This window comes from Papilio machaon, chromosome 13, assembly GCF_912999745.1.
Source record: "Papilio machaon chromosome 13, ilPapMach1.1, whole genome shotgun sequence".
NCBI lineage: Eukaryota > Metazoa > Arthropoda > Insecta > Lepidoptera > Papilionidae > Papilio > Papilio machaon.
In genome coordinates, this window is record NC_059998.1 from 6,886,921 (window position 1) to 6,911,117 (window position 24,197).

The 24,197-nt window shown below is 34.5% G+C and overlaps 2 protein-coding genes and 1 non-coding gene across 3 annotated transcripts in view; 1 reads left to right on the top strand and 2 right to left on the bottom strand.

Annotated features, from left to right (window-relative positions):
- The window catches only part of LOC106711585 (E3 ubiquitin-protein ligase Ubr3), a 46,164-nt gene extending 29,588 nt beyond the window's left edge, over positions 1 to 16,576 (bottom strand). Inside the window, exons 1-9 of the mRNA XM_045680715.1 lie at positions 16,074 to 16,576; positions 6,576 to 6,789; positions 4,689 to 4,814; positions 3,755 to 3,893; positions 3,390 to 3,511; positions 2,791 to 2,932; positions 2,308 to 2,716; positions 1,634 to 1,866; positions 880 to 1,035 (exon numbers count right to left, since the gene is read on the bottom strand). Coding sequence (XP_045536671.1) covers positions 880 to 1,035; positions 1,634 to 1,866; positions 2,308 to 2,716; positions 2,791 to 2,932; positions 3,390 to 3,511; positions 3,755 to 3,893; positions 4,689 to 4,814; positions 6,576 to 6,789; positions 16,074 to 16,290 — 1,758 coding nt within the window. The 5' untranslated portion in view covers positions 16,291 to 16,576. The remainder of the gene's footprint in view (positions 1 to 879; positions 1,036 to 1,633; positions 1,867 to 2,307; positions 2,717 to 2,790; positions 2,933 to 3,389; positions 3,512 to 3,754; positions 3,894 to 4,688; positions 4,815 to 6,575; positions 6,790 to 16,073) is intronic.
- Positions 16,577 to 17,024: 448 nt separating this feature from the next.
- LOC106711593 (probable ATP-dependent RNA helicase DDX56) lies at positions 17,025 to 23,473 on the top strand. The gene is made up of 11 exons (XM_045680726.1): positions 17,025 to 17,288; positions 17,385 to 17,609; positions 17,949 to 18,211; positions 18,742 to 19,002; positions 19,428 to 19,623; positions 20,207 to 20,356; positions 21,212 to 21,309; positions 21,813 to 21,954; positions 22,456 to 22,680; positions 23,165 to 23,245; positions 23,379 to 23,473. The coding sequence occupies exons 1-10, from the start codon at positions 17,229 to 17,231 to the stop codon at positions 23,237 to 23,239; spliced, it is 1,695 nt and encodes a 564-aa protein (XP_045536682.1). The 5' UTR covers positions 17,025 to 17,228; the 3' UTR covers positions 23,240 to 23,245; positions 23,379 to 23,473.
- A 532-nt stretch (positions 23,474 to 24,005) lies between these two features.
- LOC123721609 lies at positions 24,006 to 24,169 on the bottom strand. Its single transcript, XR_006756272.1, has one exon. It is a non-coding gene; the product is annotated as a U1 spliceosomal RNA (small nuclear RNA).
- Between the last annotated feature and the right edge of the window lie 28 nt (positions 24,170 to 24,197).

The following is a 24,197-nucleotide window of genomic DNA, read 5'->3' on the forward strand; positions in this document are numbered from 1 at the left end:
TTAAAAAAAACGTAATAAGTAGTCTATGTGTTCTTCCTGACTATGTTCTATATCTATGTTAAATTACATCAAGATCCGTTGAGCCGTTTTGGAGATACCTTCAATCAAACATCCATCCTCTGTAGGGAAAAAGGTCAAGTTGATGATGACGATCATGTCATCACGACACACTCAAAGCTTTCAACTTAGTTACAGGAGGAAGGTACAATGTGATTCAAGAAGTTTTATCACACAATTTTAGCACCATAAATACAAAAGCTGAAATCCCCAGAATACTGATCAAGATCATTGAGCGTCGTTGTTCATTGTGTGTTTATTTGTGAGTACAACAAATAAATGTGTATTGCAGGTCTATGCAAGTTTTACACTTGTTGTACATCGTACGAACCAACTTCTATTCTTCACTTAGTTCAGTATATTGTCATTAACACCAATTTCTTTATTTTAAATTTCGTGGTAATATCACAAAAAGTAACCTTCCATGCACATATAAATGTAATGCAGCCATTTATAAAAGTACTAGCTGTCGCCCGCGACTCCGTCCGCGCGCAGTTAAAAAAAAAAATGAAAAATAGATGTTGGCCGATTCTCAGACCTATTCAATATGCTCACAAAATTTCATGAGAATCGGTCAAGACGTTTCGGAGGAGTACGGGAACGAAAACTGTGACACGAGAATTTAATATATTAGATCTCTCTACATATACAATGTAAAAGTACGCATGTGTACATTTGTATAAGCTTGTGTGTGTGTAACATGTGTAAGTGTACGTGCTGACGTGTACGTATACGTGCTGACGTGTGTGTATACGCATGTGTACGTGTACGTGTGTATACGCATGTGCACGTGTATGTAGAGTGTGGTGTCGGTGTATGTACCTGCACTCTGAGCGGGTGGGCGGCGAGCAGCGCCAGCAGGTCCTGCGAGGGCAAGAGGTCGGCGGCGCGCAGGCCGAGACAGCGCACTCCGGCGCAGAGGAAGGCCGCCAGGTAGCGGTGCAGCGGGAAGTGGAATGACGCGTGCATGGCCTCCGTCTGACAACAATCATACAACTCTGGTCAATTTATAGAACTAGTTATCGCCCGCTATTCCGTTCGCGCGGAATTAAAAGAAAACTTAATAAGAATCCTATATTTTCTATCAGACTATGTTCTACATCTATGCCAAAATTCATCAAGATCCGTTGAGCCATTTCTGAGGTACCTTCTAAACATATACCATCCATATATCCATCTAAACTTTCATCTCATAAAAGTTGTGATCGTACGAGTAAAAATAGGCGCATTAGGTATTTTTTCGATGAAAACTACCACAGTGACAGTTTCAAAGACTAAATTTCACATCTTTTCTACATGTAAGCGATAAAACAAAAAAAAATGATACCTGCTTAGTAGTATCGTTTTTTTGCATCATTGCTCGAGTTGAGAATGATGTAATTTCTATATGCCTGCTTTACATTATTCCAGTACAGCAGGACAGTAAAGCTCGCCTGGCATCTGTATGGGCTCACTGGGGGCAGTTAGTGTTGATATCATGCCAATTATACGTAAGTGCTGATTTCGAGCGCTACTTTACAAGCATATTTTAAACCAGGCATTAATGTTAATTCAATTGCAATACATAGTTACTAACCCGATGCATATGCGGCGTTGTAAAATTAACAGCGTCGAGCCAGTCGCGTAGATATGCGAGTGCGGCGGCCACCATGCGACGTGCGAGCGGCGCGTGCGCAGGCTCCGACAGATGGCCGAGCACTGACCACATCGGGTACGCCGCAGCCTCCAGCTCGCAGGAGAACGCCGCGTAGTACGAGGACGGTTCGAATTCTATGTGACCACCAGTTTCACGTACGTTTACGTTCATGCCTGAGGAAAAATTATTAATGCTCTACTTTAGATATTATATGATTTAATATTCTAAGATATTTTTGTATTTTGTAATACATTTTTCGCCTTAACTAAAATACTATTGAAGAAATAACATTTTATTGAGGAAAAGAACTAACTCTGTACATTAAAACAGATATATTTTATTTTCCCAAAAGGGACCCCAGGGGGTCGATATCGAACTTAAAGCATTGCTAATTCTCACTCTGTCTTCTATTGACCTAAGTCAGAATAAATAATAATAATAATAACAATAATTGGTCTTAAAAGTAGATAATTTGGCCATTGGGGTCTGAGGAAACAGTTCATTTTGGAAAAGGGGGTCACTTGTTCAAAATAGTTTGGGGATCCCTATTTTATTCTAGTCCTACAGCCTAGTGTATTTCAATATTTATTTATTTTATCAACAAAAAAACTCACCTTGCAACATTGAAAGAAACTCGAACCACATATCCACAAGCGCATCATCTTGTAGAAACAGCAATGCCACACTTTTATGACTTAATACATTATTGAAGTCAGAAACCAGCGGCCAATAGCAATGCTCCTTCATAACTCTTCGAGTGCAGTCAATCACACGATGTAGATTCGCATCAGGATCATGCAGGGAGTTGCGGACGAGGATGCGGCCCATCATCAGCCTCAGTGATAACACCATGACATGGAGTAGATGAAGTTGTTGTACACAGCGTAATGCCAGCGCCTCATTAGAGAATAATTGTACTGACATGTGCACTACTCTGTTGGACAATGTGTCCGGGTCTGCTGCGCTTTCTAGTACGAGCGGTATACGAGCGTAATGCATCACAAATGTACGAGTTAAATGCTCCTGGAATGTAAAAAAAAAATTTTTAATATCAACAAAATAGCCTTACATATATCTGTTAATAAACAATGTATCACCTTATAGTCTTGATCGGGCAACATGTTGAGCAAAAAGCAGACTACGTTCTGAGGGAACTCGTACTTGAATGTCCAGAATATGAACTCATCCAGAAGTGTGTTGTGCTGCAGCCGAGGAGCTAATGCCGGTAGATGGCGATATCTGTAGATACAACGTTATATATTATACAGTTATATTCAAAATCATTAATTGATTGATAAGGAACACCTTAATTGTAGATTTAGTATGAGAAATCTTCACTATGGGAACTTGTAAGTAACTTATAGAGTACTTTAGCCGAGTTAATTTTATCACAGACTGACAAATAAAAAATCTAAGATCCGTGTTTATGGTTACAACTATCTTTTGCCCGCGACTCCGTTCACGTGGCGTTAAAAAATGGATGCATTATCAGACTATGTTCTACATCTGTGCCAAATTTTAATAAAATACGTAAAACCATTGCGTTTCCTTCGGGAATGGAACACATTTTTGGGTTATTAGGTAGCCTGTGTGTTCTTTCAGACTGTATTCTAGGATATACATTAACAAATACCCATCCAAACATTCGCATTTATAATATTAGTATAAGTAAGATGAGCACATTAGCGCCACTCACTCGTCAGGTGGCTCCGGCGCGGGGAAGGACTCGATAGCCTTCTCGTACATCTTACTGGACTCGGCCATGTAGCGCCCGTACTCCGTATCCGGAAACGGCGGCTCCACCAGGTTACGGTACATCTGAACAGTAGAAATTATTGATAAGGTTAAATGTTGAATCAAATATCGGATGTTGCGAGTTACTTTTCTAGACAAAAATAATTTTGCTGCAAAATTAATAAAATTTCAAAGATGTAAATGATAACATAATAATGGTATTAAGATATAGAATAAGTAGGACATAAAATATGGGAAATTTGTTCAGAAAGGACATGACACGAAATTCAAGAATCACGTCTAAAAATCTGGTGTAGTACTCTTTACCTGTGGATTTATAAGTGCTTTTGTCATAGCGGAGCGCATGAGGTCGCCCATATTGTTGAACTCCATCAGCATTTGGACATAACCCTCGCACTCTTGCACCGCAATACGATAACTGTCCGATGTGGTTTGTGTACCCCAACTGGAATGTGAAAAAAAATTACAAATTATTGAAAAGTTATTTAATACGTATTAGTATTCTATGGAGTTACAAAAAAATAATCAGTCAAGATTTTTTTTATCAAATCAACAAGTTTGAAAACGTCATACACGGTTATCACCATCCACAAAATCTAATTTACATTTTGTTTTATGAGTTTAGATGTTAGGATGTCTATGTTTCTTAAAACAATTACGCCAGCAATAAATTCTATTATACCTCCTTGTAAACACGCATGTCAAAGATGATGACCAGTACAATAAATATTGTGCAAACATATAAATACATCGTGAAATATACCATTAAAAAAAAAGTATAATAAATCTTGACTGAAACAATTCTAGTTAGTATACTAATCGACGCTGGAAAGCGTAAACGCTGTAACCCCGAAAGTATGAACTTTACAGTAGAGCCAAAAAATGATAACTCGTGAGCTGATACGCCTACAAGCATGCGGTATTTAGCAATGTTGTGTAGTTTGTGCTAACCTATAATAAAATCATTATCGTTTGATAATGGTTGAAATTATTAACGTGTCAAAAACATATTCGCGATTTCAAGGGTTACAGCGTTTATGCTTTCCAGCGTCGATATAGATTTTAATCCCTCAATGAGAAAGAACAAAGAACTCCACAAGATGTAGCTTATAGCAATATAGCATTTTATACCAAAAGAAATTGTTTTCCTATTGAAGCTTATCAGAAAGAAAGCTCAAACATCTTTTTTTATTCATACATCCACTTATACGAATTGTAATCAACCTTGAATAACAATCACCTGTTCTCTCTAAAGTGCTGCAGCAATCGCAGTATGAGTCTGGGCATCATGGCCTCCGCCACACACATCAGCTCGGCGGGCGCCGCACCCGTTCGCGGACACTTGTTGCCATGGTTACTGCAAAACCTGAAAGAAAAAAAAACAAAATCATTTTAGCACATGTATAAAAAGGTTACTGTCGACCACTGACTATTGTATGGAAGTGAGTGTTGACCACTTTTTTTAATATACTGTCAGCGTAAGAGTGTGAATAAGTTAGCTATAGACTAATTTGGAACGTAAGATCTAGATATTAAGCCGCAACAATGTTGTTATTTATGAATAAAATCTTCAACAACATAATTGACGCCCGTAAAGTCGGTTCTCCATTTGGCGCCGTTCAAACATCATCAATACAAACAACATCCAAATAACATCTTCAAATGTGTCCAAAAATTGTAATAGCGAAGATTTTTTTAAGGTTAATATTTAGTCTACAATTGGTTTATCCATCTTATTGTTTTAGTATTTTATTTCTAGAATAAACCCCACATGCATTTTTAATTCGACAACAATAAAAATAAATATCAGTTTTCGACTACATGTAAATTCGAACTTGCAAATCTATCTTATATATATATAAAAGAAAGTCATGTTAGTTACACTATTTATAACTCAACAACGGCTGAATCGATTTGACTGAAAATTGGTGGGTGATAATTTTTACCCCGTTTTCTATTTTTTATTCCGCGTGGACGGAGTCGCGGGTAAAAGCTAGTATATTATATAAACGTACTAGGATAGCATACATCTAACAGCAGCTATTCACGAATTTGATAAACGAGGACGCATTATCTAGTCGGGACACGGCCAAGGCCGGGAGCAAGGCCAAGGTGAAGTTTACAGTCGACGTAACGGAACTGTACTTTGTTTGGATTCTGATCTAGACATCGTCTCAATACAATCTATCTACTTATGGTTTGAAAGAAAACGTGCCCGATAACAGAAACTGAATGAAGACGTTTTGTGCAATCTATCACTTTAAATATTAGGTTATTTTGTTTAATTATGAAAATATATCCCTGACAACGACAGACATTAGCGACAAGAAAACACATCATGAAATAGATTTGTTAAACTTGTAAGGTTCTAGGTCATTGGCCTCTAATAAATTTAAAGTCATCGTTAAAATTTACATCTTTTTAGTGCATTCTTGATTTCTTATAATAATAACATAACAAATAATAATATCTAATTAATGGATCGTTAGACATAATAGTGCAAGACCATAGTGAACAAGCACCAAATATAGAACCCGTAAGCAGCTTTCCTGTTTACGACTGGGGGCCGGTAGAGAGTGACGTCATTTACGCCTTCGCAGACAGAACAGAAAATACATCGAGAGTTATATTCTTTATTTTTATACGCGAACTTTACATCAATATAACTAAACAACGATACAAAATGAATGCAGGACATATTTTAGACATTATAAGTATTCGTAGAAAGTTTATTAAAAAAAATACACATACGTTTCCTGTAAGTACAATAATATAAAGGAGACCATATGTATCATATCAATAAATTTACAATTCAAACAAAGGCAATGAAATTTTCATGGTAGGACAACTCCTTTCATTTCCTATTTTAACAGACCGCCTCCATTCAATGCACGATAATTATTCGTATAAGGGTATTATCTGGTCAGGATTTATGATTACAAAATAACATCGACAGACAGCCATCGTGTCTTACAACAGGATTCAAAGACTATGCGCATTTGGTGTGTGGATAACAGTTCCTGATCTTTAGGCACTACTTTAGTTTGTAGTATTAGACACTATAGTATTGGACTTGAATCTATCCATACGATTACTACTACTGTTTATTTAGTTCTTTTGCACTTACCCATCCTCTTTCATAACCGAATTATCCCCACAGTCGCAAGCCCCTCCCGCTTGTGAGAGGAACATGTTGAAGTCGTGTGTGGAGTGGTCGCCGCGGTGGAAGCAATCCCTGCAGATGGACATGCAGGGGGAGATGCCACACGTACGGCAGCGGTACGCCACCACGCGCGGTATCCAAACCAGACCGCATTTGTCGTGCTTGTCATAACTCCGCACTGTAGACAATATGAAGATATTAAAATAAATAAATTATAGAGCGGACATTCCTAACAACTTACTAGCAAACACATGTATGTATTACAATAAGACATAGAAGCCAAATTACCGGAGAAAGATAATGTTCCGATATTTTTATGGAATTGATATTATCGTGACATTTAATAGATAAGCTTTTTTTTACTCAATTTGCTCTACCGTCCCAAAAACTTTTGGACGAACATGACGGCTTTACCAAAAGGTGCGTTGGTTCCATCTTTACCGATACAAAAACACGTAAACTTTTTAAGTGGTAACTTATCATCATTATGAGATGATGGTCAACTCCAACAACCCAGCTTTGTCTATTTTTAGGTTAAAAAACAATCTCAAGTCGACACCAAGTAGTAAGGAAGTTTGCGCTTAGCTGCTTCTAGAGACGAGGTGTGAAATTTCTACATAAGTAGGTATGTGCTTACAATAAATGTTAACAAATTTAAATTACATGTAAATTACTTTTATTACAAACTTACAAACATTTATCATTTGAGTGCGCAGAGGCACTTTAAAACAATAGGTATCTCTTTTTAATTATAAACAAATTCTTGCCATTCCTAGATATAAACATTCCTAGATACATTCAAAGATAAGTAGAGGGGCAACTTAATAATTTTGGAATGTGGTCATTTTCCCTTTTTTATTCGTATAATTGTAAGATGGCTAGTCATTAGACGTTGGGTCGTGTGTCCCGCATGTCACTGAGACCGTTAGCGTCGTGTCCATATATAAACAATGCATAAAGTGCAATTAGTGGCAGCGCGTGAGCGAGCCGTTTGTCATGCAGAACGGTCGCTGTGCACTCTATTATATAGTATAAGCTGTCGCCCGCGACCTCGTCCGCGCGTAATTAAAAAACATAATAAATAGCCTATGTATTCTTACAGACTATGTTCTACATTTGTGTCAAATTTCATAAAGATCCGTTCCAGTATCCATCCATCTAAACCTAAACATTCGCATTTATAATATAAGTAACAAGTAAAATACATTACAAATACTTAGTCATTGTCACCTTCCCAGTTAGTTGCACGTAAACCTCCGATCTAATCATTAGGGTCTGAAATGCGAATCTGGTTGGTTGTGTGTATGATCTTTCGTAAGATGAATTATCGAGCTATCTTACCAATCACAGTTAAACAAATTCTATTAATTGACCTTCAAATACACAGGTCATGCAATCAATAGCAGTTACCGCTACAGTACAACTGTGCGATCAATCCGATCTCCAATCGTCATTTTGTCTAAGTCACGGTGACTCAGTTCCGTCTTCGGCAAACATCTTATAGACAAAACGACTATAAAATATGAGAACTTATAAAGAGACCAAATTGACATATTTTCTTCAGAAAGACAACGCAGTAGTTACTAAATAAATATACGTTAGTAAAATTATAATTAAACTTTTTTGTATTCAGTATCAGAAGAATTGGAAGTGAGAGGGAGCATCTGGATAACATAAGACGGGAATGAGATAGAAATACAACTAACACGTAATTATCCAATACTTAGGGATACTATTGTACAGTTATCGCATTCCCTTAAGTACACATTTAAACATACTGTTATCTCTATTTCATCAAACAGACCGAAAGAGATGATATTATATGAATACAAGTGTTACAGCAATGAAATTCTACGGTTAACAGACACATTGTTGACATTTCAATGAATTTACAGCTGTCTAGTAACGTTGTTTTATCCATAAAAAGTAGTCATGTTTCTTGTGAAAGCGATAAACGAAGTATTTATTAATTCAAATTAAAGGAAAAAATATAAAACATACTTTGTACAATTTCTTTTTTAATTTTACAAACAAAAGAAGGTACTTTCAAGTTACTGTTTTTTTAACCTTCATAAAATGGCCATACTTTTAACGTTTTTTTTTTTGTTAAATATATGAAAATTAAAAAAAATCCATTATAAGCCGAATTAACAACTCCAAGATCCCGATACCGTTTTAACAGACACATCTGTCGTATTCATTGGCATACATCCTTTCACAAATGATGTCAGTCCAAAATGAAACATAGTAATACTTTCTAACTAACAGGAAAATATAACACAAAGTTTATCATACAATTTACAGTAGACAGCGACCTAGACTTTAATACATTAAGAAACTAGGACAACATCGGATAAGAAGGGTAAGCCAATCGGAAATTCCCATGACCTGAAACTAAGTCGCTAATGTTATTATAACGACAGACATACTAAGTCTACTGCAAAACTAATATTCTTTTATATCTCATTTCAAATGAATGTAAACAGAAAAAGGTCAAATTCCATACATGGCGGCCATTACGCTATTTATTTTCATAAAAAAATGTTGTTGGTATGTGGAAATGATAAAATATATCAACATATACTATGATAGCTCATAAGCTAGCAAATCTAGATAGGGGATATAAAAAATGACAAGGCCCCCCAATTAACCGGGGCAGCGAGGCGGGCAGACGGGCGCGAGTGAGTTATGAAGTGTCGGGCGTCGCCACCGTGGTTGTTGAACCTAGCCCAATGCGCTGACTAGTGGTGACGAAGACAGTCAAAACAAACTTCGACAAATAAAGACAAAAAATATTTTTTTAAAGAACATTGTTATCACTGTTGATCTAGCTATGGCAGTTGACATATTAATCATATCTTATTCGAAAAGACGGAACTCATTTTACTAGTAATTACCGTTACAAACACTCCTCAAAATCGTTCTAGAATTTTGGCTTCTCGTCACCAAAATGGAACGCAATTGCCGCGAAACAACGCACAACAGATCAGTGAACCGGTTCACAGCTCAGCTTCATTTATACCTGGAGTTATAATTTGCGTTTCGAGCTGCGAGCTTTGAGTCACCGAGTAGTATGGGATGTAAAGCGCACAGTCTGTTTTAACGAGCCGCGTGAGCATGATTGGTCGTTCTGCGATTCGCCGGCAGGCCCGCGGTTCGTCAGCTCGTATAGTTATAGTTATAGCATTGAATCGTGAGCTGCCAATTTTGTTGTTGAGCCGCAGCTCAACGGTTCCACTGAATTTTTGAGCCGGTTCACAGCTGATTTACCCACATCTACATACGTGTAACATGTAGTTATATAAAAACACGGACACAAGAGCTGCAAAACGAGCATTTGTTATAAAAATATGTATGTAAATACTCCTCGAGATCATAAATTACTCGGGTCCCTCTTTATATGCATTGTGGCGAAAGATAAATATCAAAAGAGACATATTCAGGATGTATTACGCTTTGCATATTTTAACGCGAATGTGAGGTCTTTTTCCGCGCCCTTCAGTCTTATGAAGAACTAAAAATAATAAAAACATATTTACGAGTGGTAAGATTAAATTTATGTCAAAAGACGTACCTCCTTAATATGACCTTTAAAACCGAACAAATTGAATGAATCTCAAACTAAAAAAAAAATTACAACAAAATTTTGACAATTTAACTCTGCGTTCGATTACTTTGATGAAATCTATTTGGATCACAATGATTATGAATTCTGGCTCACATCCAAATTGTTGATATGAAAATGTAACAGTCTAGCCTAAGCCAACACTAAGTATTATATGTAAGTTGGCCTTTGTTTTCTTGCCAAACTATGTATTTCACTTTGTTATACAAAAAAAAAAATCCAAATAACAGGATAACAAAAACAGACTTGTCAAAATCAAAATAAATTATTTTAAAGAACTTTCTTAACGACTACAAACAACTTTAGCAATGTAGTTAGCTTAAATCAAATCTATTTTTTATATTTCAAAACGTAAAATAAAAATAAATTACGTTAAAAACTTTAAGTATTTTTATTTAAAACGAAGTGAGAAGTGAGAAGTGATGTTATATAATTTTATCAGCAGTTTTAATTCAATAAAAAGTTGTAAGTCGGCAGAGTGTGGAAGACAAATGGCTGTTTGCCTAGTTGTGCCCGCAACTATAAGTATTGAACGACTACTGCAGAACTAGGGTTACCATAAAACATAATCTTAAAAGGAAGGCAGTTAAATATAATATTTAAAGAAAACTTCGATTGTGTGGTTGAAATACATAATTAAAAAAGCAATGTCTAAATGCGAAATAACGACAAGTTGCAATTAAAATTATCAAATATTTTGTTAACTTACAACAAGGCACTTTCCTAGCTTTGTTAATAGATTTCTACATACAAAATGTGAAGTACAATGAAAACATAAAAGTAAATAAAGATTAAGAAGCAATATTACTTTGTACGTGAGCACATAAGCATCAAGTCAATAAATAAAATCCTCAAAGACAAAAAGAACCACAAACATAAATATCCAATGCTAACAATCGCTCTGTGACTGCGACTAAGAAAGTTGATCATTGGACGACAAAAAGGGGCCTGTTTATTCTTAGAACTGGTCCTCACATCCGAGGGGAGCAGGATAAGCATAATAGGACGGATACACGATACAAATACCTAAGCCGCTAATAAAACATAACTTAAATACTTTTATAATTCATTAAAAAAAGTTATAAAGCCATAAGGTATAAAAAATTGCGAATTACATCTAATAATAACACAATTTAACATCGGATTCTAATAAATATATTAATGTATTAGCTGCTAAACTTTAGGTAATATTGAAACGGTGATTGTTTCGAGTCGTCAGTGATCAAGATTAGACATATACAGATCTTTTCATTCTCTTGTTTTTGTCCTGTAAAGAGAGTAAGTTGCGGGAGCAAGGGAGATACGATAGACACGTGTTCGATCAGCTGTTCACTGTTGCGAGGTCGACGGCCGGTGAAGGCGGCGGCGCGATCGCTGACCGGTACAGTAGCGGCCGCACTGCAGTCAACGAACTCCAGGACACTGGGGGCTCTCCAAACTTGTCCTGCGCCCGCGGCCCGGACCCAAATTCATGGCTGACTCATAAGGAAAAGGTGGAGACGATACCATGTATTTTGGTAAATAATTTGAACTCGCCTTTGAGATATTTTTGATAGCAAATGCCTCTACCTGTTATTGTTCGTAACAACCAGAAATAATATGCATTATTAAGAAATCTTGCAGCACGTCGTTCATGTCACGAAACAAGGAAGTAACTCTATTTCTCACCCTAAATCAGGTCGATAATCCCACGGTTGAATTAGCAGTGGCGAAACAATTCCTGTCTTTTAGACTACTGTCCTTGATTGTACAGCATTTTAGGTCAAAACGCAAACATTCTTTTCAGTAAACCTTTCCTATAATTTATTCAAAAACGTGCCTTTCGGTATGTATCCGAATACCAAGTATTAAAAATTGTTCAAATATGTAAAGAGGAAGATTGGCGTGCAACATTCCAGATCATTGTAAAAGAGGTCTATTTAAGGTGTGTCTGCAAACACAAAAAATGACTGCTTCAGACGGACGGACGAAGGAGTTTAATTAACTCGGAACTTGTTTTATTTTATAGTAAACTATTTATTACCTCGATGCTGTAACTCACATTCTATGTTTCTATTTCTCGTGCAACTCCCTTGACCACTAATCAATTGAAAGATAATTCCTGATTCGATTATAAACTATTAAGATACCTGCTTATTTACACTTCTACTTTTTTAGTACTATTGCTTTCAGACATATAAATGTCAAAGATGGGTCACAGTAAACACGAAAACAGGTGTAAGCCCAGCAATATTTAATAAAAAAAAAACAGATGTCGTCTGCAACTCCGTCCGCGTGGAATTAAAAAACTTAATTAGAAGTTTATGTGTTCTTCCAGATATACTTATGCTAAATTTAATCGAGATCAATAAGTCATTTTGGAGATACCTTCTAACAAACATCCAACCATCCGTACATCTAAACTTTTGCATTTTACAAATAAATTTTAGTAGCAGGTGTATTTTTAACCAATGGCCTTGGTTAATTTCTTCGTCGGTGTAATTTATTCATGCAAGTCAAAAACATTTATTTTCGGATCTCTATGTTTTATTACTTTGCGTCAGACTTCTGAGGGAGCAAACTCGAGTACCTCGATAAGAGGAAATGATCGAGTCGGTTTGGGTTAGTATCTATGTTATCATCTGTGCTTTTTCAAATAGAATAAGCAATATTTTTCGATAAAGAGACTCATGGTCAGTGAAAAGGCTACGAACAGGAAAGAGCACTGTTGTACACATTGCTTTATGACAAATGACGCACGGGTCGTGTTATTTTGAACTTTTTTGATACATCTATGGCTTCTGTTCACTGAAATTGAAAAAGCTATTGGATACTCGAATGTTTTCGTGTTTTTCATGAGTTTGAAAACACATAATAAATAGTATTTTTATTGTTATTGCCAGAATGCAGTTGTTGAATACAAATAGTGGTATGATTCATTTATGCGATGCAAATATATTCTTCGTGCCTGTATCTCTCGTTACGTGTCCCAGACGTATCTGGAAGTATTGTTTTTATAAAACCACTCATTTGATGTTTACAATTTGCTAATAAGAAACATGCGTGTAATACATATTATGTATCGCTTCAAGTACGGCCGCCAATAGTGAAATTGTGGATAGCTAAAAAGGTAGAGAAAAACAAAAGAAATTATGAATGGGTTATGTAAATGAGGATATGCGTAGGAAGGCAATGAATTTAGATATTACGTCAGATGTATATAAGAATAATACATACTGCGCCGATACTCCGTATAAAGAAAAGGACAGAATATGATGATGGTATCGCTCCGAGAGCTTTTCATATTCTTTAGTTTCTCTTGTGATTACACCGATAGTTAAAGACCATGGCATCAAGTACTGGTTAGTAAGGATATTATCCAACGAAAAATATTTTCTGATATACGCAGTAACCGCTCGTATTAATGAAAATATTTTTGAAGATGTTACTTCATAGCACTATCGTTATTTTCAGTTCTCTTGCGTAGATAAAAACACCCCAGTAATATTTTTCTCATACACAGATACCAATTAGGTAATCAGTTAAAATTTTATTGAATAAATATGAATACTATTGAAAGATATATAGGTAATTTAAAAGCTTTTATAATAAGCAGACATAGACTTTATAAGTTAACAGATAAAAATTATAGGTATAGTTAAATGACTCAGTACCGGAGTAAGTCATTTTCATGTTATATAAAAGTTTTCAAATAATCGTAACTTGTACATTAAGTACTTATAATAGCAGTTGAGATAATAAAAGTCGTGGGAGATTATTTAAAAAAAATTTAATATGTAAATCTCTAGTTTTTTTTTACTTTGGTTAGTAAAAAATATACTTTTCGAACGAGATTTTGGTAAAATTGCAAACATAATAGAGATATCAAAAGCATTCTATCAATGGACAAATATGATGTTTACAATGTCTTGAAGCCCGCAATGTAAACGAGCGACCTTCGCTGCGAACCCGGTCGACTTGACCCTATAGCGAGGCTGGCCAATTGGGTCGCAGGTATGGTTACCATATTAGCGAAAGTTTTAGAAAAAAAATTACAAGAAATACCAAACAAATTGATGATACTTTTTCACTTGTAGAAATTACCTATGTTATATTTTTTAAATACTATTGTCGGACAATATTGATGAGATTGAAAAATTACGCAACTGTACGGTAAATATATCGCAGATACATAAATTAATTCTGATTAATCTAGAAAAAAATACAAACGCACGAGATTTTGCTTATCACAGCATTTAACAGACAGATCAGCGATAAAATCACTAGCCATAAATATTAACACACAAAACCGGTTTGGATATGCAAATTATTACTGGCCTAACATTGCACCAAGAGATTTTAGTCACAATGTAAAATAAATAAAATGACACTTCTGATAATCTTAATTACTTTCATCATCATCAGCTCACTATACGTCCCCATTGAGGGGCTCGGAGCCTACCCCAAGTTAGGGGTGACTTACTTTATTTACAAAGAACTCTGCATATCTGGAATGATGTGGAAAACTGAATGGAAGCTGAGGTTGTTTATTAATCATAATTAGTTAGTTAATATTTATAACTTGTGTTTCGGTTATAATTTTGATTAAGTTTGACCTGAGTGCTTGTATATTTCCGAATACAGGTCAATAATCACCCTAAAGAAGGAAGCTCAGTGAGCCTGAAATTAGTTGGTTTCAACATCAGACTTACTATGTGAGCAGAGCCATTTATAGTTCAATGTATTTAAATTGGCCATTCCATCTTATATAAAAGACTTAAGGTACTCATATAACTTAGTGACACAGTTGGTTAAGAAGTTGTTATAACTAACAACCCATCTTTAGCATATTATTAAAGAGTATAGCAAAATATTTCTTATTTATTTAACTTACATTCAAGGACAAAACACAATAAACTGATACATATAAATTCTATTTTTTTTAAAACATTTGACAAAAGCAAAAAATAACAATAAATAAATCAACCAAATAATCTCCTTGATCTCTAAATTTGTCCTACATAATCAACAAGTGTGATATCTGTTTGATTTATCAGAGTAAAGTGTGACTCATGCAAGGTCGCTTCACATCTGCTGCATGACATTGACCAGAAAAAATTAACAATACTGGTCATATGTTTGTGAATTTACTTTAAATATATTTACCTTTGTTTGTGATACCTTAGCATATTGAAAGGTATTCATATTGTGAAAAAATTACTAAATTCTTTTAAAATAAAGTTGGAACAAAGAGACGGTTACACCATACAACTCTTTGTTTCTATAATTAATCAGATTAAGATCTGTTATATTTAGTTCCCACTGTTCTCTATAAACTCTATTTATTAAGGAAGATTAGAAAGATCTGTAGATTTTAACAGTCAAGGAAAATAGAAAAAAAATATTGATAATTTTGCAAAAAATTATATAGCAATACCTACAATATATGAAAAGCTTTTTAGTTGTGCTTGATAAGTGTGTCTACTCTAAAAGTCAAATCAATTTTGCAATTAATATGAGTAAATTTTATACATAGTTTATAAATATGAAGTACATACCATAGAATATGTTTGTGCATTTTATGTATTATAATGTATTTTTTATAACACTCTACTTTAGGAACTGTAACGATTCTTTTCTTTACCTCTTGTAATACAACTAGAAAAATCATGCATTAATTTGATTTATCTTAGAATTTATAATAACGAATTGTGACATACATAACGGTTGGATAAAATAATACCTTCTAACAAAAGAATATAGTGAAAATATATATTGTAAAATGACAAAAATAGCCAACCTCATAACCTAGAAAATTATGGCAATTAAAGAGTACAGTTATGTCTTCAAGTACTTACCAACTGCCGCGAATTCATCGGGTGTTCTGCCACCAGCCAACAGCCAACGACACCAATCTATCGTTTCCCATTCGTCAATAGCCTTGCTAGGGTTCAGCAGCACGTCCAAAAGTGGCCCCAAGTGCTGGGGCGACCCACTGGCGCAGTCCGCATGTATGTACGAAGCTGCCCCCCTTTTGCCTTTCTTCATTAACACTTGGGCTGTCGAATTAGACATTTTAATACACTATTCACTATCACTGGTTTCGACCTAAACACCGAACACATAAGTCACTATATATTTCGGTCACTCACGGAAGAAACACCATTTCCAGTTTTACATAAGGCAATGAACTGCGGCTCGTAACGCATCCGCGGTCAAACATGTTTTAAAAGCATAAAAATCATCAGAGTTTAAGCAACACACAAAACCTTTTAAAACAAAAGAAATAGCGTTAAAACTAGCACGTACGAACGAAAATTTATTAAATTTAACAATTAAAAATAATAATAGAGTAATGCAGAAACAACTCGGCCATTAAAAAGTGTTGCCACTTTATTGACAGTTTTTTTATAGCTGATAACTTCAGTTGATTGTGAAACTACGAATATCATCAACATTTTATACTTTTTATCAAATACAAATACAAAGAGTTTTATTTTAACAAGTATGGTGATTACATTTCCTGATTACACCCCTTTCGTTAATTGAACCGCCCAACGGTTGATGGTTAGAACATCACACAACTATATTATTTACAATATCATATGTATTTGATTTGTGAAAAGTAAAAGTTAGAAGTGTAAAAGTTTTGACAAATATCAATAGGGGCGCAAAATAGGACCTGGGGCATAAAAATGGAAATGCTATGTTATTTGGAGGGACACGGGCGCCAAGCACAGGGCAGCACTGATTCTGTCTCTGACACAGAGCCGTATATTGGTATCTATGGTGTCTGTCAATCTGTCAATTTGCTATGCCACCGCCATTGCATCGCATGGTTTCGAACATGAATTTAAAGATTTATTTGTTTGCAATTGAATAATAACTGCGGATCTTCTTAATTTTAGTGCAAGCTATTGATAACAATCTACTATTTGGTGTCTTAATATTCCTTACATTTGTAGCAGGTTTGTATAATTCTTGAATAAGTGGTAAATACCACAAAATACACAATGGAAGAAGACAAAAAGGTTATGTTTCATGAAATGGAATTGGATGATAGAATACTAAAGGTAAGTTATTTTATATAAATGGAAGCATGATTATGAGAAATGGAAGAAGTTTTTCAAATTATATATTACTGTAAGTAAATGAATGTAATTACGCAGGCCATATCTTTACTGGCGTGGCCCCATCCAACACTGATTCAAGAAACAGCGATTCCACTCCTTTTGGAAGGCAAAGACGTACTCATAAGAGCCAGAACTGGTTCCGGAAAGACAGCAGCTTTTGCAATACCTGTTATTCAGAAGATATTGAATTTAAAGAATACAAGTACACATCAATGTATACGAGCACTAATATTGTCTCCTAGTAAGGAGTTATGTGGACAGGTATAAAATTCCTTATATCTTTTTCTAATCTACAAACAATATTTGCAACATAGACAAGCTGTACATTTAATGATAAAACTCGTAAAAAAAAAATCCATAAATAACCTTTTTACATGTCTATGTAACTTAGCTATCTCTATATTAGACAATAATACTTTATTAACCTCACAACTTTAACAAAATAACTAATCCAATGGCCATTTATGGGAATTGATATTCCTCAATTTTGCTAACTTTTTCTGTGACCAACACTCCTCTTACCGGGACTTTTCCCATCAAGATGAGTTGTAGGAGTTCATATCTGTTTTGCTTGCTTGCAACTTTATATTTCATTTTCAGATTACATCAGTAATTGGTGATTTAACCCTCAAATGTGCTAGAGAGGTCCGTTGTATAGATATATCATCTAGTGGAGATATGCAAATACAAAAGTCCCTGTTATCAGATAAACCAGACATAGTTGTGGCGACACCTTCAAGAGCATTGGCACATTTAAAAGCAAAAAACATGAGGTTAAAAGAAGATCTGTCTATGTTGGTTGTGGATGAAGCTGATTTAGTGTTTTCATTTGGTTATGAAGATGAAATTAAAGAACTCTTAAGGTTTGTAGTTATGCTTATTTTACAGAATAATCTGTGTAGAGTAAAAACCACTTAATGTAACACTGCAATGAGTCCTATGTATAAGGGACAAAATAACAAATTGATTATTTTTACTTTTTTATGTTAAAAGCTACCTCTTTATGTAACAACATGCACTAAACACAAATACACATTTACAGGTGTATACATATTTTTTTTTGGTTAAGTATGTGCCATTTCTATTTGTTTAAAACTTCGAGAGCCTCTCCTGTAAAGTTGTCAATTTGCGCATTGGCCCTTATTCGTAGGAACCATTGACTGGTTATAATAAAATGCTATAAAACTGTCTTATGAACAAAGAAAAATATATGTAAACTGAATGTTGCCAGTCCATTAAATGCTATTTTATCCATTTTTCATAGTAAACATCAAAATCTGAACCATTAATTACACAATATGTGTAATTATTAATATTAAAAATATGTACATCAATTAAAGACTAGCACAAAAGTTAAAATTATAGTTTTTATTGTTAAAATGTTATCCTACAGTTATTTGCCAAAAATCTACCAAGCAGTTCTCGCTTCAGCCACATTGTCAGATGATGTATTGAGCTTGAAGAAAATTGTACTCCGGAATCCGGTGACATTGAAACTTGAGGAACCAGAACTAGCACCATCATCTCAACTCCAACATTACCATTTATTTGCTGAAGAGGATGATAAGGCAGCAATATTATATGCACTTTTAAAGTTGAACCTTATCAGAGGGAAGAGCATAATTTTTGTGAGAACAGTAGATAGGTGTTACAAGTAAGTTGCTTTAAATCTTACTAATATTATAAATGTGAATGTTTGGATGAATGTATGGATGTTTGTTTGAAGATACCTGCAGAATGCCTCAACAGATTTTAATTAAATTTGGCACAGTTGTAGAACATAGTCTGGAAAAACACATAGGCTACATATTACGTTGTTTTCAAATCATCGCGGAGAGAGTCGCGGGCGACAGCTAGTTAGCTGTATTCGTGAGAACGTTTTCGTATCGTTATCGACAAATTTTGTGTAGATCCCTGATCAGGCGTAAATTGGTCATTGAAGAAGAAATTTTTATTACATTATTTAAAACTTTTCAAACATCAAAAAAGGATTTTTTTCTAATTTTTTTTTATTTTTTAAATTTAAAAAGTGAGTCGTCTAATTCTTTTGTAATCTGATTTGATTAATATTTATTTCAGATTGAAGTTATATTTAGAACAGTTTAAAATAGGTTCCTGTGTATTAAACTCAGAGTTACCAGCTGCGGTCAGATGTCTGTCTGTAGATCAATTCAATAGAGGTAGATATCAAATTATTGTGGCATCCGATGAGAAAGCTTTGGAGAAACCTGATGGAGGATTACTGGGTCCTGATGAATGGGGAAAGAAAAATAAGGTATATTGTGCTTAATTTTATTAACATGATATGGCGTAAAAATTGGGGCTACTGCAGAGCTCTCTTTAAATTGTTCAGAGATACCACTTTTTAATTAATTGATGTAAGTGTTACATTATTCCAGTCCAATAATCAATATCAGTGCCTGATTACAACTGGAAAAGTGTAATCAATAACTGGAACCGATAAAGTGCATTCAAGTGGTTGGTTACATTTTTAAAATTGTAATCCAGCGCTGATTTCGATCTATGAACTGGAATTACGTAAAGCGGACATAATTTTGTTATTTTTAATTCTGACTATATGTAGATGTGATTTGAAGATTTTTGAAATATTATTTTAAATCTACATGTCACATAAATACTGGTTTCCATTATACAAAGTGTTGTATAATAATAATATAAAACCCTCTCATTCCTGGCGGATGTTATGGGAGTGGTAACTGAAACTATAATGCAGTGGAAATAATGGTTAAGAAAAAAAAATGTCTATTTGTAACTATGTAGTTTGAGTTTTATATCGAAGCATGTTTGATTAATTATATTATTTTACTCGTAATACAAATTTATTTGACTTTATTCAGCAAAAATCAAAACGCAAAAAGGATAAAGAGTCAGGCGTGTCACGTGGTATTGACTTCCAGCATGTCTCGAATGTTATCAACTTTGACTTTCCTCTGGATGTGAACTCTTATGTGCATAGAGCGGGCAGAACTGCTAGAGGTAACAACCAGGTGAGTAACTAAATCAATAATAAATGTAAATAATGAGAATCTGTAACAAATAAAAGACCCTGTCTGCGCGGAATTAAAAAAAAACTTAATAAGTAGCCTATGTGTTCTTTCAGACTATGTTCTACATCTATGCCAAATTACATCAAGATATGATGAGCCGTTCCGGAGATACCTTCAAACAAACATCCATCCATCTAAATATTTGCATTTATAATATTAGATTAAATAATAACATGGCAATAAAAAAGAAATGAACAAAAAATTTTAAATAATGGTCCTCTTTTTTACATGTATAATCAACTTTATTTTTAGTCAATTTCTCTTTACTAAGATAATAAAAATATTTTATATATCGACGCCCCCACCGAATAACCCCGTAATAGGAAAAATCAATTTTTTCAGGAGAAGCAAAAAACCGTATTTCTTTAATAACTTCATCAATAATTATTGTACAAGAATCTTTTAGATACCAAAACAAAGCTAATTTTTATAGCTTCATTGTATTTTCATTCATGTATTCCGGGCGTATTCTGTGCTATGAAGGAAAAATGATAATACAGGAAATAAAAAAAAATCTGTTTCAATAATGACTTTATCTCTGTAATTAACATTAAGAAAAATATATAAAAATTCACACTGTGTAATAGGACCTTTAGATGCCGAATTCGACGGAAAAGCAAGAACCCGGTAAGAGTGCATTACAGGATTATTCGATGGGGGCGTCGATATTACATAAAAATTAAACTATGTCTCACTATTGATAGATGTAGGAAACAATTATGTATCTTCAGTTACCAGATTAGATTTTTTTTTTCTTAGCAAATTATCGTTTTACATGTACTTTAATTGTTCCAGGGTTCAGTACTATCTTTTGTATCACTTCGTGAGAAAACACTCATGGATGCGGTTGAAGAACATTTGTCTAAGGGTTTTAATGGAGAAAAAGTTATACAGTAAGTTTTTCATTGTATAAAAATCAGTCAACAAATAAAAATTTCCTAAACCAGTATATAAAAAAAATTTTAACTGGTAAAAAAAACTAATGGACAGATTACGAATCGAATAATTTAACAACTAACCTTTGGTTTCTGAAGCTAAAATCTCTGTATAAAACATTTAATTATCCCTTTGACAAAACAGATAACAATATGTTTTAAACGGGGATTTTTGTCTCAGAAACCTACGGTTAGTCAAGTTATTTATAAACAGTAATGGAAAACACTTGTAATCTTAATGTCTTACTAATATTATAAATGCGAATGTTTAGATGGATAGATGTTTGTTAGAAGTTATCTCCGGAACAACTCAACATATCTTGATGTAATTTGGCACAAATATAGAACATAGTCTGAAAGAACACATAGGCAACTTATTAAATTTTTTTTTAAATTCCACGCTGAAGGAGTTGCAGGCGACAGTTTAAAATTAAAAATATATCTCAAATATTTGTCTTCAGGAAATACGAGTTTGCATTAGAAGAAGTGGAAGGATTCAGATACAGGTCACGTGACGCGTGGCGCGCTGTGACGCGTATTGCTGTGCGAGAGGCGAGGCTCAAGGAGATCAAACAGGAACTACTTAATTGCAAGAAGTTACAGGTAACTTAACAAAAAAAAAACGAATAATAACAAGCTTTAAATAAACTACTTAGATTTTTTTTCAAAGCAAAAAAAATTATCTACTCGAAGGACCAACATTCAAGTTACGAAATTTCATCAAATAAAATCAAGGATTTTTAATTGAAGTGAATGGAGAGTTATAAACAAAATGAAAGACTGCATTTAGTTGTATCTAGCTTTTACCCGCGACTCCGTCCGCGCGGAATAAAAAATAGAAAACGGGGTAAAAATTATCCTATGTCCGTTTCCTGGTTCTAAGCTACCTGCCCACCAATTTTCAGTCAAATCGATTCAGCCGTTCTTGAGTTATAAATAGTGTAACTAACACGACTTTCTTTTATATATATAGATGTAGTCTCAAATGATGACACCATACAAACATAATACATTGATGAACGACTAATCTTCTCTCTGAATTACACATCTCACATTCCATACAAACCAATCCATACAAAAACTACAAGAATACCTTCTTTCCAGGGATACTTTGAAGAGAATCCAACTGATCTTGCAGCGTTACGGAGAGATAAGGCGCTACATACAGTAAGATTGCAGCCGCAGCTTGCTCATGTGCCAGAGTACTTATTACCAGCGGCACTGAGAAATGACACTCCTGAACCTGATGCTGACCAGCCTCCGGAACCTACCAAGAAGAGGAAACACAAACAAACCAACTTCGGCAGCGCTAAAAGGCATAGATATCAAGTAAGAAAAGTATAGCTTTTTAATGTGTGATTTCTGCCTTAAGATGTGTTTACAAGCTAGGATGTCCTTTTTTAATATTTCTTTTATTTCTTAGAGTAAAAGTGATAGATGGATTTAGGAAATCATTTGGAATGTCTTTATATATCTTTATATGATATGATATATATGATATGATATATATGATATGATATATGATATGATTTTATAGTTTGATGATTCTAAAATGAGTTTTTACTTGCTAGAAATCTATAAAAAACATATTACTATAAGTTTTTTAAAATAAGGTAATGACTGTTTAAAACCGCGAAAACAAGCAAAGAGCTGGGCATAATTAAATGTATAAGCACAATATGGCGACAAGCACGAAACGAGCGGGGACGAAGTAGTACTTTTGTATACATCGCGTCAAGCTTGTTGTTAATTACGTGACCGCGGTCTCAATTAGAGTAAAATAACGTTTTTAATAATATTTTCTTTGTTTTAGGCACGACAGAGTGATCCTCTACGCAGCTTTGCACTGAACAATATTAAGAAAACAACCACAGCGAGCGATACATAGCACCTTGTTAGTATCAGATGGAAAGAGATTTTTATAATCTAAATTAAAAAAAAACAATTTAATACTGTCTTTTTTATACGTCTTTGTTCTTTTGTGTAAATAAATGAATTTTAAGTGTTGTTTTTTTTCTTTCACGCAGTGCGCGTCGGTGCTTTGGGTGCGTCGTATGGGTTAGTTGTCGGGATGTCGGTTAGTACTGAGATATGGCGTCATTTCGACAAATATATTGTTTTCTGTTTTTATGTTTGTTTATTGTTTGATGGGATGATAATGGGTTGATTTTATATATTAACTATTATTTATTTTGTGTGAAAACTGCTAGATTTGAGATAGTGAGAGGGTTATTATTGCTAACTGCAATACGATCAAAGCAAAGTAATAACTTGGATTGTGTGATGATGTGGTGAATTTATATAACAAAAGACTTACAGTCTAGTTACTGTACTTTACAATATTATTTATAATGCAAAACGTTTTTCTCAAATTTTAGTCTAATTTTCCTTTCCATTCTTTCCTTATAAGAAAAAGGTAGAAAGGAGAGGGCTATTTGTTCTTCGGATCCCACACTCAAAAGACGATACACGAAATTACTTCGATCTGGTTCCTACAAGAGCTAACTGCTGCTAGGTGCTAACATTAAATATTAAGTTTTAGGTCTAACCTAATTATTTTATTACATCAAGTTTTCGTAATCAGTATTAAAACTAGAATCACTAGGTTTGAGTAAATTATGGACAGTTGTAGTATTTTCCTTCTGCATAAGATCAAGGACCGCGCAGAACGCAAGTCCAACTACCAAAAATTACGCGTACGACGTACCTCGATATGAGATAGTCACAGACTAGCTGAATCCAACCGCAGTGCAATGGCTGGAGCCAGCCCGGGGCAACCGCCTTCGTGATCACGGTACACCCTACGCAAGGTTAGTATGCCGCAGCTGATTGCGCCCCGCCTTATA